The 21,043-nt window shown below is 35.2% G+C and overlaps 2 protein-coding genes across 3 annotated transcripts; both read right to left on the reverse strand.

The window, feature by feature from the left end:
• Positions 1-457: 457 nt before the first annotated feature.
• LOC113058582 (4F2 cell-surface antigen heavy chain) lies at positions 458-13,075 on the reverse strand. Of its 2 annotated transcripts, none has more exons than XM_026226611.1 (9): positions 12,789-13,075; positions 11,048-11,430; positions 9,364-9,528; positions 8,755-8,858; positions 8,189-8,266; positions 8,000-8,055; positions 7,219-7,414; positions 4,963-5,070; positions 458-858 (listed from the first exon to the last, which is right to left on the reverse strand). In XM_026226611.1, exons 2-9 carry the CDS (start codon positions 11,421-11,423, stop codon positions 733-735), a joined length of 1,209 nt encoding a protein of 402 aa, XP_026082396.1. In that variant the 5' UTR covers positions 11,424-11,430; positions 12,789-13,075; the 3' UTR covers positions 458-732. The 2 variants fall into 2 exon arrangements, with proteins under 2 accessions (XP_026082396.1, XP_026082395.1); XM_026226610.1 differs by lacking the exon at positions 458-858 and adding an exon at positions 3,923-4,676 and having other exon boundaries at positions 12,789-13,073.
• A 1,287-nt stretch (positions 13,076-14,362) lies between these two features.
• LOC113058583 (protein phosphatase 1A-like) lies at positions 14,363-19,006 on the reverse strand. Its single transcript, XM_026226612.1, has 6 exons — positions 18,282-19,006; positions 16,372-16,943; positions 15,395-15,512; positions 15,105-15,219; positions 14,821-14,884; positions 14,363-14,709 (listed from the first exon to the last, which is right to left on the reverse strand). Exons 1-6 carry the CDS (start codon positions 18,685-18,687, stop codon positions 14,689-14,691), a joined length of 1,296 nt encoding a protein of 431 aa, XP_026082397.1. The 5' UTR covers positions 18,688-19,006; the 3' UTR covers positions 14,363-14,688.
• Between the last annotated feature and the right edge of the window lie 2,037 nt (positions 19,007-21,043).

Genomic DNA, 21,043 nt, shown 5'->3' on the forward strand with positions numbered 1-21,043 from the left:
TGGCTTTAAGCTTCTTTGGGGAGTTATTTGGGTTCGGGCTATGCTCCGGGCCCGGACCCCTCCCCCAGGACAGCACGCCAAAATATGCCTACTATTTGCCTTCAGATTAGATGTAAGGGTGAACTCGTGAAATGTGGTTTTATTAACAAAGTTCGGGAGAAGCACGATCAGATAATCATCCAATTTGGTACAGGTGCATCTCGTTTAGCTAATCATCTTATAGCACGCACGCGTATATATATCCAGTCTTCCTACCTCCTGTCCCACGACAGTTTTTCGGCAACCCTCCTCCACCCCAACTCCTCACTTCTAATCTATTTATCCCAAATTGGGATAGGGGGAGTTATTTGGGTTCGGGCTATGCTCCGGGCCCGGACCCCTCCCCCAGGACAGCACGCCAAAATATGCCTACTATTTGCCTTCAGATTAGATGTAAGGGTGAACTCGTGAACTTTTATGCATTTTATCTGTTCTGTTCATTATTGTTGTGTAAATATATACCCTGATTCTTTCAAAAACAAAATGACATTTCTCTGTGTTGCTCGGAAGTACGGTTCATTTGGCTGTGTATTGTAATTATTATCACTGGCGGAGCGAAAACAGACAAATCTGACCTCAGAATACTTTGTGAACACGCAGGTAGAATGATGTCATTCATAAAGAGCAGTTGATTATGACAAACCGATGCCTATTTATACTTCACATATTTTACTTCTTGGTATCTCCGACAAATCACCAACAAATGCCTGAAATCAGAGGCAAATCGATGCTCATTTGAGTGAATGATCGTCCCTTTTTTAAGATGCAGTCAAAGAGAAGTGCTGATGCCTTGAAGATCCCCAGCTGCAACCTCATGTCCTGTAGAGGGAAATATGTTTTGACTGGAAATTAAGGTTATGTAGTGTGGGAAAATAAACAAAAACAGTAATACAATGAATTTGAAACTTGTTTGGGGGCGGCATTGCACTTTCACCCTGTTGAAAAAAACACAGCATATGCTGGTTAGGTGAGTTTTGAAGCTGGGATGCTGGTTTGAGCTGGTCCTTAGCTTGTTGGACCAGTTTAGGACCAGCACATGATCAGCTAAGGATCAGCTTAAACCAACTCAAACCAGCATCCCAGCTTCAAAACTTACCTACTTTTTAAATCAGTTTTTCTGAAGGACATGACAAAGGGAGAGTGAGCAAACCTGGCTTCCTTTCACGACTCATCCTTGATCTGATCTTCTGCTTATGACTGACAAACCAGATTTTAGTTTGCCTGGTAATCACTAGAACAATACAGCTATAAACAGAATATCAGGAACCTCGCAATTAACCTTAATCCTAAAAAAAATATGCATAAAGATATGACTTGATTTAAGGACTTTCATCTCAGCACTCCTAAAAATCTGGCATTAGGCTGTCAGCCTCTTCGGGGATACAGCTTCACCTTAAAGCCTTCATGGAAATGTTCCTTTGTTGGCAGTATAGTAAGCGCAAAATAGATTTGGAAACCTAGATGTGAGACATTTATGACACTGTATTAGTCTCATTCAAACTCTTGTTTTTGTTCAGACAAGCTTCTTTTGCTTCATAACATTATTTAAGTCATTAGGTTCAAATGAATGCAATCTTTTTCAGCATGCAAATGTTTATTTACAGTATAAATGAAATTGTCTATGGTGCTCAGTATTACATTTGGTAGACCAACTCTTGTTTTCTGAATTAAACGATGAATAATGCTACTATTAAAATTCCACAGTGAACAATATGATTTAATTTCTCTGTTTTGGCTGAAACTGGCTTTTGTTTTTTAATGTGCATTATCTCATTCACTAAACCGTTAACTCCCTTCAGATCAATTGAAAACAGATTAGTAGATGAATCAGATCTATCTCATTGTTTGGAATCGTGTAGAGTGGCAACAAAAATCATCACTGTCAATGACACAACAGACCAGATTGCGCATTCTTTTATATGAGTCCAACTTTAAACAGTTACTGGAAAGAATATAACAGGAATGAAAGTGTAAGTCATTACTCTTCCTTCCCAATAGATTGTCATGATGCTTTGCTCCATCTCATATGAAAAACCTAAAGCAAAGTACATACTTCAAAGTACATGTTTACATAATAAAAAAAGAGAGAATAATCTTATTAAAATGATTTACTGTAGCAAATTGATTGTATGGTTTTTATCTGACGAGTTTGGGATTTTATTATGGATTTGTTTGTTGCATGTTTTTAATTCACAAAAAAAGTGTTTAGGTTTTGCACAGCATTTCTTTAGCATGAAGCATGTATAAAATAAATATTTTTAAAAACTGTTTATTTTGACATTTCATTTTCCTGACTTTTACACACTTTGTGTACAGTAAGTACAAAAATGGGTATTAAATACTATAAAATAATGTTATTTTGGGGGTCAACTTGCAGAAAATGCAATCATGACAGACTTGTTGAAGTTTAATTTCTCATATTTCATATGTGTATTCAATGTAAAAAAATATATTTCCAAGCATTTGGTATCTTTCAATTAAAACCATGATGCCTTTTTTAAGATACACTCAGATCTTGCATGTAATCCAAGAAATTCAGAGGACAAAAATGATTGACTAGGTCTCAGGAGGATAATAACACTTACAGGTCAGATACTGTATGTTTGAGCATTTTGGAAACACTGTAAACAAATCCCCATTTCTTTTTGGTTAATACGTCCAAATAAGGACGTGTTGGTTTAAGGTTTATGCTGGTTTATGTTTTGGGTCAGGAAAATCTGAGAATCTGTGAATGATGAACTGAGCCTCTAGTCTCATGCATGTTTGTGGAAACTCAGTTTCATTTCAAAGTGATATTGATTTACAGGGCAAATCTGGATCGACGTTTGATCAGGAGTGCAGGAATAACTCAAAACTGATTTCACTGAGCACTTAATCCACAACATGCACTAGACGTGCCAGAACTTGTGTGTGCAGTGACTGTTTGTATAGCTGAGCAACTGCTTTCACATTAAGAGAATGTGTTAACACATTTTAATACGTTTATTTTACAGTCACATTCTACAGTATTTTTCTTGTTTATGACTTATAGAGAATGCAAAGCTTAGAGGAAGATGAGGCCCTTGCTGTTTCTTTACAGCTGGAAATTTGAAAATGTGTTGGATTCATGAATGATTTAACCTTTTCTTGATTCATAATATACATAACTCTGAGCTGTAATGCAGCTACCTTAAAACGGGATGTAGTTTGCACATAAATTATGTGTGAGATCAGGAAAAAATGTCTGGAGTTGGGCCTGTTTTTAGAATAAATGTGTTGATGTCAAACCATAACAGCAATGGAGAGCTAGAACCACATGTGTCATCTGTGTGTGTAGTTGTTTTTTGTACTTATACAATAACTTGTACAATACAATACAAAAAAATTATATTAATAGCATAATGTCATTTTAGCTCTTTAAATAACTGATTCAGCTATGGGCCCTTTTGTCCATTTAGAAAATAATCTTTCTTATAGGTATTTTATGTATCCTAAAACATACAATTAAATAATATGTGCACATAATGATTGCATGATGCAACAAAAAAAGCTTGACTGGAAATACAAATAATTGTTTATAAGGGATATTTTAGGTAGTTTTTTTATATTGTTTTACTTATATTCAGCAACTGATCGAATGTGAGTGTAAAACCTTTCACAATTTCAAATAAACGCTGTTCCTTTGAGCCTCTATTCACCTAAAATAATTAATTAATAATAATAATAAAAATAATAATCTTGGAAAATGTATCATGGTTATAAATAAATGAATAAATAAATAGGTAAAATTGTTTTCAATTACATTTTAAAATATATTCAAATTGAAGACTTTTTTTTTTACTTTTTTCAAATTTTAATACTTTTTCACAATTTCACCTTTTCACATTTTTTGCAATGTATTACTATTTTAATACTGTAATTTATTTTTACCCTGATAAATAGTGAAATTTAAAAAAGTTTTTACATAACAGTTATTTGAAAAGTAGCAAAAATAAATGAGGCTATGAAGTTTCCCATCATGTAATAAAAATAAAACAATGAAATTTGTTTTTTAATAAGAATCCACCCCCGGATATACTGTAAAAGTGTCCAAAATTGAAAAGACATCCTAATTTAAATTTGCATTAGTTTCTCTTTATATAATTATTAGTAAAGAAAAAAAAGTGCACTCCAATCCGACTGCCAATATTTATTCATTTAATTTAGTTAATCTTAGTAAGAACTAACTAAAACTAAACATCGTTAGTGTTTTAATAACCGAACACAAGCCCTTTTTTATCTTAAGAGTTGTCAGATTCAAACAGTTTTATGATAATGGCCTCGTGTGGCTTCATTTTTATTGACTTTAGAGACACGGGGCCACATCGGTCAAGTCCTGTGCTGGTAACAAACACCCCACCTTCAGGTAGGCTGGGAGCCCAGTCTGGATCCAGAGTGTGAGGTTCAGACGCCAAATTAAACAGGACCAGGAAGTGAACGCAGCCCCATGAGCGCAGGAAAGCTAAAGGAGGTGTGGCTGTAGAATTGAGGCCAGAGGATGGCATGCTGTGATTGAAGGACAGGAAGGTGAATCTGCCAAAGTGTAGAGCCTCTTCACGAACACGCGACTGACTCAGAGACTGGAAGAGGGCAAGAGGCTGATTCAGCTGATCCAGATCCTGAGGATGTATTTTTAAATAAAATGGCATGCCATAATTTGAATTTCAATTCATCAGCCAGAATGTATTATTTATGTATTTAAATCCTAAAGCCTTTAAAAATGAAGGTTCCAAAAGTGACAGACAAAATAGAACAAGCATTTTGGAATCCTTAATGAACTCAGTGAAACATTTGTTTGTTTGTTTTTCAAAAGAACCTTTTGTCCAATGGAAACTTCCATGGGTGTTTAAGGGTCTCCATGGAATCAGAGATTCCTAAAGAACAGTTGAACTCCAGTTTTCTCACCTGAACTGGATTGACCTCATCTCCGTATCTGATGATGGGTGTCCCAGGTAAAGTCATGATCAGGACTAGAACTGCTCTCTGCAGCTCCCATGGTACTCCTCCACCCACCTGTTATTGGCACAAATACGTGACACTGCATGCGAAGCATTCTTAAACACTCTCTTGTGAAAATGCAACATGGTTTGTGCCCACCACAACATGTTTTGTTCAATGAATTACTGGCCGTGAGCATAAAGTCATAAAGTTTCTGAACGACCTTCTGACCAATGAATTTAATAACTTTTCCATGACTTTTAGACATGTTTGTAATTACTTGATGAGCATTTTAATTTGCATATATATATATATATATATATATATATATATATATATATATATATATATATATATATATATATACCTGGAAATCACAAAATGAAGTCACCTCTAATAATACAATTATTTCTTCAAAAAAAAAAAAATTTTAATTTCTCTGTGTGTGAAGGTTTTAGCGCTTAAACATGAATCAAACTATATCGGTCTTATTTACTGTAAATAAAAGGTGTTCCTGATTGATGCGTCACAAAAATGATACTGTGTTCATGTTATTATCAGATAAATGTTTCTTACAGAACAAATAAACAATAGTTTATTTGCTTACTGTGCCCAAGAGCATGATTGATTGAACAAAAAAAAATTATGCTTCTAACCACAGGTTGAAAGCTGGAGTTCCGACCACTCAAGTTTGTGAATTTTTGTTGCTATTATTGGTTCAGGAAATACACATTATTGAACTACTGTATGTTGATAATGACAAAACTCGTGCTCATAGTTGGCTAACAATGCTTTTGGACGTTCTCATAGATCGATTACAAAACTATACAGGTATTCAAGGGCAGGCTATTAGATGGTTTAGATCCTACCTGTCCGATCACTACCATTTTGTTTACTTAAATGGGGAGTCATCTCATTTATCATCAGTAAAATATGGGGTGCCACAAGGATCCGTCCTAGGTCCCCATCTATTTTCAATATACATGTTGCCCCTTGGTAATATTATTAGAAAATACGGAATTAGCTTCCACTGTTATGCTGATGATACTCAGCTATATATCTCAACGAGACCAGATGAAACTTCTAAATTATCTAAGCTAACAGAGTGTGTTAAAAATTTAAATGATTGGATGACAAATAATTTTCTCCAATTAAATTCGGATAAGACAGAGATATTAATCATTGGACCAAAAAACACTACACAGAATCTTGTAGATTACAATTTGCAACTAGACGGATGTACTGTTACTTCCTCTACAGTCAGAAATATAGGTGTTATATTAGACAGCAATTTGTCTTTTGAAAACCATATTTCCAATGTTACAAAAACTGCATTCATCCATCTTAGAAACATTGCCAAGCTACGAAACATGTTATCTGTTTCTGATGCAGAAAAGCTAGTTCATTCATTCATAACCTCTAGACTGGACTATTGTAATGCACTTCTAGGTGGTTGTCCTGCTTCGTCAATAAACAAGGTAGTCCAAAATGCAGCGGCTAGAGTCTTTACCAGGTCAAGAAAATATGATCATATTACCCGTACTTGTTACAAATTATCATTACTTACCTATAAGGCCCTAAATGGTTTAGCTCCAGCGTACCTAACTAGCCTTCTACCACGCTACAATCCATCACGCACCCTAAGGTCACAAAACGCTGGACTTTTGGTAGTTCCTAGGATAGCAAAGTCCACTAAAGGAGGTAGAGCTTTCTCACATTTGACTAGGATTTACACAAGCTCCAGTCTGGATCCAGAACACCTGAGAAGAGATGATGCTGACCCCTCAGAGGACCTTAGATGATGTTAACCCTGAATCAACAAACATAACTAACAAATATTGCTACAAGTGTGACTGCATCATATAATAATGATTAATTATTAATAATGTTCATAGTCTGGCTGACTACGTCTTGTATAAATTTTTCTAAAAATCCTGTCATACGTGCAAACTGACAGTCACCACTTATAAGCTATTACTAAATATTGTAGAAACATAATTTTCTGTAAAGTTGCTTTGTAACGTTCGTATTGTAAAAACCGCTATACAAATAAACTTGAATTGAATTGAATTGAATTGAACACACCCCTAAGCAGTCTGACAAAGCAGACCAAGCAGTCTAATGGCTAGCAATATGGGCTTGAATTCGGTCATTTCATACAATGTTTTGGGAATTTTGTTGTCGATAAACCATTAGAGTCAGTTCAGTGAAATGTCCACTCACGGTCCAGCTCGGCCAGTTTTCTTGTGGCATCTGCAGACTGGCCTCCATGGCCTCAGCCACCTCAGACGGAGACAACGGATGGTGTGATGGAGGGATCAGTGACTTTGTAACCAGCTCCACCAGTGAACCATTAACAGCCATGATGGACACATTGAGTGCTGGAAGAGCGTTACCCGTTTGCCTCACCATCAGTATTCTACAACGAGATAACAAGACCCCATTTATGTAACCAAGCCTTAAGCAAGTTTATATAGCACAAGTATTCTAGTATTCTTTTCAAGCTTCTAACCATAGGTTGAGAGCTGTAGTTCTGATCACAAGTTTGTGATTTTTTGTTGCTATTAAAGTTTCAGGAAACAACAAATCATTGAACTGCATTGATACCTATGTTCAGCCAGACCAGATAAATATTACGACCTAATGCCATGTAAAGAGATTATTCCTCCTACTTAATTTCCTCTGAATAGGACTCCTTTCATTAATTCATAGACAAATCTTCATAGCATGCATATCTCCAGGTTATTGTGTCTATTATTACTTTTCTCGTTTGTTGTCTTTTTTTTGTATACTGTTTCATGCATCCTTACAATAGATCCACTGGTTAATGAAACCTCAGCTATACCATGTTTGCTATCTACAAATTCATATTTCAATTATCTTAATGAGTGTGGTTATATTGTAGATTGAATTATGAATTATTATTAATTGTAAATATTTATATGCTTTACCCTTTTAAACTAATTTGCTACAGCAGTTTGAGTTCAGTTGACAAACGTGCTACCTTTCATCATCTTGTGAGCTGAACTCTTGTATCAGCACATTCCACTCCATTAGGGTCTGTGAAAGCATAAAATCACATCAGTTTTTAAGCAGACACTGGGCATGGGCTCACCACATCGTGCCTCCAAGAAAAACCCACACACTTTTTCCAGATAAAAAGACACGTCAGTGTGTTTTCAGGCAGCTTTACCTTTGCAGAGAAGGCTGCGTCTGTGTCACAGATCCCAAACCCTGATATACCATGCTCCAGCCAATACCTTAATGAGTGCTTGAGAGGAAAATCATACCACATGAGCAATAACGAACAACATGTAAGCAGAAATATGGTCATAAAACAAAAATTCTGACCACATGAATCTTTCGTTCATGTGGTGACATTTAGAGTTGTACTCATCACATTTAATAATAAAAAAACACCTTCATTAAACCCATACTCTAAACTTAAACGATAGTGTTAACAAAAATGCAAGCTTGAGATAAAAACCACTGAAACAACCATGCAATTTAAGCTTGTTTCTACAAGTCTTTGATCTGTTTTGTGACTTGTGTGTGTTTCATGGGACTCATAGCCAAGTACCCAGCAAGTTTCCAACATCAGAAAAAACAGACAGAGATGGTTGTGTGATGCGAACATTTAAATATGATAGTTTAGAAATCATGGAATAATGTGTGTGTGTGATATAATTTCTCATATCGTGATATAAGATTTTGGTCAAATATATATATATAATCCAGTTTATATGCAATATTCCTTACTTGAATGTACTCTGATGGACCTGACAGTGTCATTGCATCAGTGTTATTGCCAGACTTCTGCTCAAACAGATCCAGCTCACAAAGGTCCAGCATCACTCTCACACCTGAACCATATACAAATTCAATGGATCAGTTAATATTGCTTTATTACAACCAACATAGCCTAATGTTACTAAATAACTGCAAAAATAAGTTAGTTTTCACCATTGTTTAACAAGCACTAAGGGATTTGAAAAAAAAAGTTCTAAAAGACAAAACAAAAAGCATTTGGACACTTTGTGCATGTGAATGTGAAACATGTCCAGACTTATGCTATACATGAGACCAGCTGTGTGAACTTGAGGTGAACTGTCTTCATATATCCATTATAAATTACCTCGAGGCCAGTTGAGTTGAGAAAAAAAAATGCATAATTTGTTTCCACATGCCACTTTGATATCTTTGTTATTTTAATGCGATGACTTTCAGACATGGCTTAAGTGTCCAAATATTTTGAGACCAGTGTATGAGACAAGAGAAGACTGATGTGACCTAACAGCACCATCTAGAGAATGCCAAAGGTTCCTCAATCCTGTACAAACATTTTCTTAATATTGAAAATATACATACCCTCTTTGCGGCTTTCTGTGATAAGCTGTGTGAATTGCGGAAGTGTTCCCAGACTTTGGTCAATCTCTGTCAGGTTGGTAGGAGAGATCTCATGATGGAATAACCCCTCCAGGATCACTGCCCCGACCCCCAGTGATTTCAGATACAGCAGCCGCTTGGACACCCCTGAATATAAGACATTCACTATCATGCTGGTCATTCAATACAGGAAATGTATTGCTGTTTACTAACATTAGGCCGACTGTACAGTCCATTCTGTGCTGCTTGCACTCCATCACTGACCAAGACACTTCACACATATATATAAATATACCGTGCTTGTTTTATTAGCTATACATTATCAATGGTTGAGATGTGGGCTCCTCTTGAGAAACAGTCCTTTGGTGTGCTACAGTGTGTGTATTCACTGTAATATCAGTAGTTATATGATATAATATAATTAATGTATTGTAAAAATGATATATTTAATTACAATTTTATTTCAGAAAATGTAAATATGTCTAACTCTTTGTCCAGTTCAACTCAATATATATATATATATACACATACACACACACACACACACACACACACACACGCACACACACACACACACACACACAAGTGAATAATGTGATGTAAGGTACTGATATTTGCCAGTTGTAGCTTTACGTTTTACTCTATATATATTCATCCCTTTAACATGTATTTTTCATATCTATTTAATTTGAAAGGATGATAAATTTAAGCAAAATGTGATTAACCATTTATGAATAATTAAATAATAATAATTATTATTTTTTAAATCCTAACATTTTCTCCTACAAACAGCACATTTTCCCGTCTACATATTTATTTTCTTATTAAGTGTATACTACACTCTCGAACATAAAGGTTTCCAAAAGAGGTTATTTTTTTTTATTTTATTTTTTTTTATTTTTTGCAGCAGTGCCACTTTGAACTATTTTTGTCTCCCCAAATGAAACTGTTCAGTTGTTTTTTCTCACAAATACTCCACAATGTCTTAGACTTTGACTTGTGTGATTCATTTTATGCTCTAGGATGGATGAATAAATGGTTTGAATGTTTTGACAGCAGTACATGAAATCTACCGTCATTGTTACTGCTGTAAATGGAGCGCAGCTGGAGGAAAACAAAACTAGAGGTATTTCGTATTGCTTGGCAGGAAAGTAACCTATCCTACAGAAAAGCATTAAAAACGGCTAGATCCGATTACTTTTCTTCTCTTTTAGAAGAAAACAAACATAACCCCAGGTATTTATTCAATACAGTGACTACATTTATCGAAAAATAAAGCCTCAACAAGTGTTGACATTTCCCAACACCACAACAGTAATGACTTTATGAACTACTTTACTTCTAAAATCGTAAATAGAGATAAAATTGCAACCATTAAGCCTTCAGCTACAGCGTCACATCAGACAGTGCACTATAGACCCCCTGAGGAACAGTTCTAGTCATTGTCTACTATAGGAGAGGAAGAATTGTATAAACTTGTTAAATCATCTAAACCAACAACATGTATGTTAGACCCTATACCAGCTAAGCTCCTAAAAGAGGTGCTTCCAGAAGTCATAGATCCTCTTCTGACTATTATTAATGTTTTTTGTTTAAAGCGCAATATAAATAAAGGTGACTTGACTTGACTTGACTTGTAAATGATGTTTTGATTACAGTAACTTACTGCTGGCATGGCTGACCTCATCACTGTCTGCATCCATGAAGAGTGTGGGATGCAGGCGGTAAAACACATCCCTCTGCCACCAGTGCAGTGAAGGAGACTCCATCCGCGGGCTCTGAATGATTATTGTGATGGCAGCTCCCAGCATTATCAGCCAACCAATCCAGAAGCAAAGCACAAGGCGAGAGCGAAACTTCTTCCATTCTGGTCCTCCTGCGCACTTCTCCAGCTCCTCTCTGCTCAGGGGCTTCCAGACGTGCTGCTGTTGCTCAGTGTCTGGGATGAGGAGAGGTACGGTCTCTGAGCTGTCCAGAGCAGTGAATCGACCTCCAGCAGATGCGCTGCCATAGCCTGGATCACCTTCCACCTTCAGTGTCATCTTGTCTCTGGATGGTAAAAGCCATTGAGGAAAAAACGGTTTGCACAAAACTTTATAGGGTTTTATAGTGACTTTAAAGTGTAGGTATCCCACGAGACCAATACAACCACAGCAGCACCATGTTTCATCAAATATCATCAAATATTTCTGGTTTTGTGGCTGATCAAAATCCCTGAAATTATCACCTATATTGTGTTTCTCCATGAATGCTCAATATAAAAAATATAGTCATGTATTATGTCTACTGTATTTTCGTTCTTTGTTGAATACCTCTAAGTGCTTAATGTTACTAATGTGAACTAATTTACTGAGTAAACCATACAAACTCAGCGTCCTAAAATATCCCTTAATATTTGTTCATTAATGACTAAAGTCTGGTCGGTTGGTACAGACTTAAAAACAGAAGAAACGACGGTTTGTTTTACACAGACAACAGAATTATGACACATTTATATAATATTAATATTAGCAGTAGTTATGTTTGTAATAATAATTATGACTACATTACGATATTTATTATTAATACATTCTTATTCATTTTAAATTTTTATTTATAATATGGCCATATATATATATATATATATATATATATATATATATATATATATATATATATTATATTATATATTATTTTCACAATTAAACAAACCTGTGAATGTGGATTCAAACTATAACTGGTTCCCATAAATATTAATCGAGGTTATTAAAATTAACTAAACCTAAATGGAATATGAATATATATATATATATATATATATATATATATATATATATATATATATATATATATATATATATATATATATATATATATATATATATCATTACATGGAGAAGAAGAAAGATACTTTAACTTTTTGTATTTCAGCAACATTTGTCATTTTTGATTACTTCATGTTAAAGTACTAAATTAACTAAAGCATAATACACTACAACTAAAATCAAAAATTTTAAATAAACTATATAGATAAAAAATTGTGGAAAATGACAAAAACAAATGGACTAATACTGTAACTAAAATTAAACAAAATTAAGAAAATATAAAAAACAAATTCAAAATATTAACCAATGATAGAAAAATAACACTCCTATTAAATATTTTAGATATACATTTTCTAACTGTTTTAATAACATTTTTAAATGGGAATGCTAATTTGCTTTTAGAGATTTAATAAATGAAAGATTGCAACAGCTCCACGACACATTAGCACAATGTTATTTCATGGTATTCATATCAGTTAGTGTTTCGCATAATTTATTCATTTATTATTTAGTATTTCTTGGTCCGTATACTTAATGTTATGTCACTGAATACTGTAAAATCCTCCCACCACAATGACAAGATATTTGAGCTTTAGTACTCACCTGTTGGGATCGTCTGACAGCGCAAGCTTCTCTCTGACTCTGGCGGTGCTTTTTGTTTCAGTTTTTGGTTTATTGTAATGACAAACACACCAGTGCTGTTGCAGTGAAGTACAGGTTAAACTTCAGTGAGGTCCAAATGCTCACATATCCTTCAGCTTCTTGTTTTAAACTCTCTTTGTACATTAAAGTATGACAGTTCCACCAAAGATGAGGTTTCAGTAATTAGTATAGAGGCGTCAAGACCCATGACACCTCAGTCACACATTCTACAGAGACTGTGGAACATTCACTATAGGTCAAGTGGCACTGGGGGAGTTTATTAATAACTGGAGTGAAGTAATTACTGGTGTATACCAGTCTATACATGCAAAAACAAAAAATTGTTGTCAAAGCTGCTCAGGGACCATTACCAATGAAACAGCTTCTCAACTGAAAATCTGAATTAGGTATCTCAAAATGGTAAAAAATAATAATAATAATAAAAAAAAAAAAAAAAAAAAAATATATATATTGTAGAGAACTGAACATTCTAAAGAAAGATAAGCTTCATAAATGTCTGTTGTTCAGAGGGCTAACAGCAAATGAGAAATATTAGATGTAATACTAATGTTAGGAGCCACATGATAAGAAATACTTCTGCACCTGATCTATAATGAATAACTTAACATATTTTAAATGAATTCATATTCACTTATATCTCTGTTTGTGCCTTTTCAGAAAAGCATGTATTTCTGTAAACTTTTGAATAGTGATATACTGGATACAGTACAGGCACAAAAAAAAAGGAAAAGTTTTTGGACAATTCATCCACTCACAACGTCTGAGCTCTTCATGTATGATTTCATAACAATTTAGACTCACAAAATGACAGAGAGTGCTTTTATACAGAATGAGTCGTGTTTGAAAACAGATATCTGTACTATAGTAAAACCGAAATAACCAAGGGAGACTTCAAGTACCCATTATAAAGTTTTACAGATGTTCATTTTAATATATTGTACAGGTTTGGTTACATAAATCAAAGCTCTCTGAAAGTAAAGAGAGCTTAACATCCATTAACAAATAAAGCAAACATATTTATAATGCACTTATACATTGAAATATCTTAAATATGTTTGGAAATCTCGGGTCAGCCATGAAGTCAGTCATGAAACAACCTATAACTGTAATGTTACATAAAAGTAATTATTTAAATACATATAGAAATGTGTTACTGCTAATAAGGTACATTTATTTAAAGGTGATTTGTGTAATTTAATGGGAATCAGTTATGTATCCCAAATACAAGTGTATTGACAATTAAGTGTTTAATTTAATTTAATTTAATTTAATTTAATTTAATTTAATTTAATTTAATTTAATTTAATTTAATTTTGTAATCTTACTGATAACTTGGGCTCTGTGGCATTTTAAAGTTTCCATATCAAAACATAATTTATTTTTTATTTTTGAAAAATAATAATAATAATAATAATAATAATAATAATAATAATAATAATAATAATAACAAAAATAATAATAATAATAATAATAATAATTATTATTATTATAATAGTGGAATATTGTGCCCTTGAAATCTTTAATCAAAAAAACTAACATTTCCATCTGGTGGCACTAGTGGTACATTACGCACTTCACCTTTAAGTAAAGTAAAATCCTTATATTTTCCATTAAAATCTTAACATGATGTCCGTGTTTAATGCTTTACTTTCATGAAAGCATTTGATAAACCTTCCTCTTCCCCCATTTCTGTTTACAATACACAACATTGATTTAAAAAAAGGAATAGTTTGGCTAAATAATTTGACCTCTGTAAAACAGGTGGCACACAAACGTCCTCCTCACATTATTACATTCCAGAGAGCCAAGGCTTGATTCTTGAGCTCCATCGTAATGGCCACTAGATGGAGTCATCAGTATCCTTAAAAGAAGACAAAATAGTGGAAAATTGTTGATGTTAGTAAACTGAATATATATAAACCTGTTGAGGAATAATATAATACGGCTTTAACATGTATGTATGCATACATACCATCGGATCAAGAGATCTGAAAGCTGCTGCATATTTTTGATATGCACCAATTATGCAATCTTTCCTGCAGAAAAATAACAAAACAGAGATTGAGAAAACGTGTGAAAGTTGCAGTGTCACCTATATACCGTGCCCTCCACTAACATTGGCCCCCTTGGAAAAAAATTAGCAAAGACAGCTGTGACAATAAATATGCATCATTTATCTTTTTAAACTCTCATTAAAAAAAAAAAAAAAAAAAATCTAAAAAATTAGTGTAGGGCACTGTATTAGTGTCCACTTACTTGGATGAGATTCCTCCACTTGGTGGGAGGCCGGGGATATTTTCAGATGCCAGGAATTTCATCACATAGAGCAGGTCAGGTTCCTTGTCTTTAGATCTGATCAAGTTAATGATCTCTGAGTAACACGAAAAACACACACACACACACACACACACACTTTTATATACAAAATCTTACATTTAGAGTGATATTTAATCTAATGTGCTTTCTTTTCTTTTCTTTTTTTTTTTTTTTTTTTGCATCATTATATAGTTTAAAACCTTTTATATCGGATCAAATGGTGGAATTACCCGCCACTTTTTGCTCAATGACGCGCTCTAGCTCCGCCTCCTGTTGCAGTGCCTCTGGGGTCACCTTGGGGGCGCCGTCAAAGCAAATAATGATGATGCTGATGTTGTCCAAACTTCCCTGAAAGATAAGAATATAAAATCCTGCTCACAAAAATCAGCTCAATAAATAAATTAGAGTAAATCAATGTACCTTACTATTTCATATCACTAAATATTGAGTTCATGAATCAAGATCAGTCTGTTATAGGCAGCTAGTTATAAACCAAAGGACCGCTTGGCCTTGTCAAATGAATGTTCATAATTCTGAATCCCACTCATAATCCCCTCTCACTTTCTCCTGTTATCTTTCTATTTAAAGAACAGGACCTACAGAACAAGTCAAGCTGACTCTACGATGCGCTCTGTAATCTTCCTGGCCTCAACATGAGGCAGGGAGATATCATTATTTAATATTATGTAACCCAAATGACTAATCATTTTAAGTACTTTATCAAGGCATTCCTAAACTTGTTTAATGTTTTAGAAGGTGACGGCATTACTGGCAACTCAATATCAACTTCGCATCAGACTTGAGTTATTGTCTTGCCAGATCTGACTTGTCAAATTTATTTTAAAGTTTATTCTTACCAAGAATCACCAACTTGAAAAAGAAGAAACATTTAAAAAAAAAAAAAAAAAAAAAAAAAATATTTTTATTTATATTGTTTTTAGGAGTCATTCAATGGTAGGAGTTGTATAAAATTAGTGGAAAAGTAGAAATATAGCTAAATATTTTGCACATAAGGAAACAGAATATAAAGTTTTGTTTGTTGATATCTAAAGTATTTGCTAAAATGCTAAGTGGCTCAAATAAACAGAAAGAACGAAATGTATTTGTGATTTTATCTTTATTTAAATTACTGAAAACCATTCTCGTTGGAGCTTAAACGTATGACCTGTGGCCAAACCAATGGGATCCTCTCTCTGCTGTCACCAACCTTATAGAGGCAGAGGTCAATGACCTGTGAGCAGATCTCCCTCAGATCATCACAGACCTGCAGACGGTTGCGCACAAATGCACACAGCTCCTCATTCCCGATGGCGTCCCAGACACCATCACAAGCCACCACCAGGAACTCATCTCCTGGGCTCCGCTGCAGCTCGTACACCTCTGGTTCAGGAGACACCAGCTGTTCGGTCTGAGTCCTCCATTCCACCTCCTTAAAGCTGAAGTCACCAAGGGCGCGGGACACGGCCAGCGAGCCGTTGATGCGCTGCAGGGTGACAGAGCCGCCGGCGTTCTGGATGCGCTCTCTCTCACGTGGGTTGATAGGTTTGTGGTCCTCGGTGTAGAAGACCACCTGGCCATCGCGGCAAAGGAAGGTCCGTGAATCACCGCAGTTGATGAAGTAGATGTTTCGTGGAGAGATCATGACAGCAGCTGCTGTGGATCCACTGTGGTCCCAGCTGTCATCGCGGGACAGGGTGTGCATGTGACGGTCTATGTTAAGGAAGCCAACTCTGATGCCATCTTTGACCTGGTCTGTATCCTCGTCCACCATCACACAGCCTGATTAGACAATCATATGACTGGGTCAAACACTGTGACATAAGGCCTAACCCTGCCGTTCAACCTACTCGACTGTTTAACCTTACATTACTTCATGTGTTCAAAAATATTAATAATTGGCCTACTTATGAGTTTCTATCTTCTGCTGAACACAGAAGAAGGTGTTTTCACTGACTTCCACTGTATTTTATTATCTGAGTCAATGGTCAACAGTTATAAACCATATAACATCCATCATCTTCTTTTGTGTTCATCAGATGAAAGAAATTCTATAAGTTTGGAACTTGAGGAAGAGTAAATGGATTTTGAATTGGAAAATCACAAAATTTTTGGTGAACTATCCCTTTAATGCTTTTTTAAAAGTAAAAATATTTGTTACACTTTATTTGTAAATGCACAAATAAGTACAGGGTACACTGTATTTTACAGTACATGTACTAACATGTACTTATAGTTTACTTACAGTGTATATATCTAAGAAAGTTCTGGTAACACAAGGTAACTACATGGGGTAGGGTTAGATTCAGGGTTAGTACCTAGTTATCACATAGTTATTGTAATTACTATAATAAGTACATAGTATGTACATGAGGAACAGGACTGTAAAATAAAGTGCTACCAAGTACAGAGTAGCAGGTATTACTATGTACTTACTATAGGGTAAGGTTTGTCTGTACAACAATTATGCATAATTTACTGTTAATGAGTATTGGTAGGTATTACAAAAAATATCTAGAAAAAGTATTTTTTTTAAAGAATTTTAGTCGACAACAAGTCCTAAAAAGTCTGTAATAATAATGGTAGCACTTTATTTTACAGTCCTGCTCCTCATGTACATACAATGTACTTATAATAGTAATTACAATAACTATGTAATAACTAGGTATTAACCCTGGACCTACACCTAAACCTAACCCTACCCCATGTAGTTACCTTGTATCACCAGAACATTCTTAGATAAATACACTGTAAGTACACAATAAGTACATGTTAGTACACGTAATGTAAAATAAAGTGCAACCTTAATAATAATGAATAAAAAAACACCATCATGACATGAACAATACCTCATAGCTCTTTTTACTTTGCCAATAAGTAACCACCTGCAGCAGTCTAAAGCAAGAAACTGACAACAAGCAACCACCTTGAAGACCAGCAAATGATTGTCCTTAGTAAATATTGAGGTGAAAGTAATATTTTAGACTTTCAATTTAAAAATTTAGTTTACATTTGGAAGTTGCTGACATGTAAAAGCACAACATCACTAATGGTTTGCATGTACAAATTCCATCATTTTGTGTTTCGAGACTGATAATCTGCATATAATCGTTGGAGTACCTGTGTCGAGAATAAAATCCAGCAGGTGTTTGGAGCAGTACTGAGCCACCGTTCTCCCCGCATGTCCGTCGTACACGGCAAAATAGCTCCAGTCTGGCAAGGCATCGGTCATCTCTGGCATGCAGGCGTGGGAATCCTCCATCTCGGCACGCCAACCCTGCATACTGGCCATGGCGTAGTTAATGCCCAATTTCGACCCGCCTTCTGCTGTCTCTTTCTCCAAAACGGGCCGTTCTAGGTAGGGTCTGCCCTGCACGTCCTCTTCGTTTTCAGAGTACTCATCATCAGCTCCCGGCTCCCGTCGGCCACCCTTGAAGAAGAAGGTCACCATCTTCTCGGTTTCCTTCACCAGCTGCCGCAGGAAGGAGGGCACCTCCATGTTGCTGGCCCGCCTGGCGGTTCTCATGGCCACCTGGATCCTTTGCTTCAGTCTCCTACTGTTCCTCAAACTCCCCTTTCTGGTCCTCCGAAGCCGATCCAGTTCCTCCCGTTGAGTTGGAGTCAAAATAGGAGGGACTATTGCTGGACAAACACAGTGTTAATGCATGCAATTAGTGTTGTGTCCTAAATATGTTTGAGCAAGATTCTGTTTTCCCCAAGGAAATCCATTGGACTGTTCTAATGCAATGAACTCTTGTGATTCTGGGTGTGTTTATTACTTTCGCCAAGCCTTGTCCTCTTACTCGCCACGTTCTGATTGGCTAATCTACTTATGTTGACTCATCCTCAGACAGTGTTCTGTCTCTCCTGTCATCTGTACACTCTCATGTAATCCCGACTTCGTAATGTGTCTGGATTAGTTAGTGTGCACACATGCAGTGTTTCATAATGAGCATCCAAACAGGACGGATTTAAATGTCACGTGCAATGTTCACAATGAGCTTTTGCTGGGATGTGATTTCGATTTTGACAGTATATATGTGAAATATGTTGTCTCATTGCAATATAGTCCAATTATTGTTCAATACAAATTGATAGTGATTCAAAGCCCACTTTTCATACCTGTTCACATCTGCTGTGGGCTTATCCAGATTTAATTTTGATCTTCTAAATGCCTAATCGCCAGTGAGAACCACATGTTGTCACAAGCACTCCTAATTGTCCATAAGTAAACATTGCGTTTCACTACTATAAATTGTTTGAAAGAATAAAACGGTAGTCTGGATGGTTTTGCATGTCTCTTCAGGTAATTGTCTTCATGAATAGGAACTGTCCTCCTTAGGAAGGCCGAGTTCTTGGAAGGCTTGCAGATTATCTGTATTTAAGATGCGTAGGTGTGTGACGTTTGGATTTGAGCCAGTTATATACAATGAGTGATTAAAGTGAGCAAGGGCATCACACGACCCTGATATTCAAGCCTGCATAATTACAATTACATACTGTACCTGTAAAGAGTCTATAATGGTACTGTAAAATAATATATAAGTATTTAAAGTTTCAAAGGTGTACCTTCTGAAAAAGTACCACCTCGGCGAGAGTTATTTGTGTATACACACCTATTGATGGACTAATACTTACCGAAGTGATAAAGAACACAATCATGTAATTAATATATGTTACATAATATTATATCACATGATATTTGACTCTGGCTATGCTATGCATTCACAGTTACAATGAATTACTCAGCTATTGCCACTTTATTGTCAAAACACATTTTAAAGTCTTGACTACATTGAAAGCTATTGACTCATTATCCCCCTGAAAAAGAGACACTGAACACATTGTATGGCAAATTGTTGCACTATACAGGGTAATTTGTCACCGTGGAAACTTCAATGACATTCTCGGCTAAATTTAAACCGTAAAAAAAATTTAAAAGACGCAAAACAATCAATGAAACAAAAATGTTAAACGAAAGCATTGTTTTGGGCAGCAAAAAATAAAGAAATGTTGCCTTATGTATGCCAGTGTGTTTTCGTTGTGTTTACTTTCTAATAAAATTTAAGAAAAAAAAGGAAAAAATAAAAATTGAGTAGCTACAGCATGTGACGACTAGCCCCAGCCTCCACAGTTATAAAAATGTATTATTTATTGAATTAATTACAACTCACATTCTGACAATTTTGTTAAAAAAAATGCATTGTAAAAATTCTATTTTAATTAAACTATACTAAATAATATTGAAATGATTGAAAAATGATTTTTTTTTCTTTATTTATACTCCTTATACTGATATTATCTTAATATAATTCAATACGTTTAACCATCATTTCATATTTACACAATTTCATATTTATAATGTTGATTTCTGGCCTATCCTGCCCACCTGCGACCACTGTGGTGTGCAAAGGGTGTTTATTTATTACCGTATAACAGTATTACAGTAGCGGATTTTCTGTAGATAAACGTTTTCAAATCATATCCAAAATAACATATTTTCATTAATAAATGAATAATTATTGAAATAACTATGTAAAATGTATTCATGTTTTATTTGTTGTAAAATCTCTGAGTAATGTATCTTAAAAGGTGGAGATTAAAATTAAAAAGATTTCATGGCTCATTTTAATGGTGCACCATGTTCATCCTTGTGAAATTCAATCAGACAGACATAAAGAGGATGTTGATCTGAGATGGCAGAGAGCAGGCAGAGATGAGCTACACACGCACACACACACACACACACACACACACACACACACACACAGTGGCATTCTGAGTCTTTTGGCTGCAGCAGAGAATGAGAGAGCGGGTGAACCTGGGAGGGGCCGTCTGATGGAGAGAGGGGAGGGTGAGAGAGAGAGAGAAACAGCAGAGCA

The sequence above is a fragment of the Carassius auratus genome, chromosome 40, assembly GCF_003368295.1.
Source record: "Carassius auratus strain Wakin chromosome 40, ASM336829v1, whole genome shotgun sequence".
NCBI lineage: Eukaryota > Metazoa > Chordata > Actinopteri > Cypriniformes > Cyprinidae > Carassius > Carassius auratus.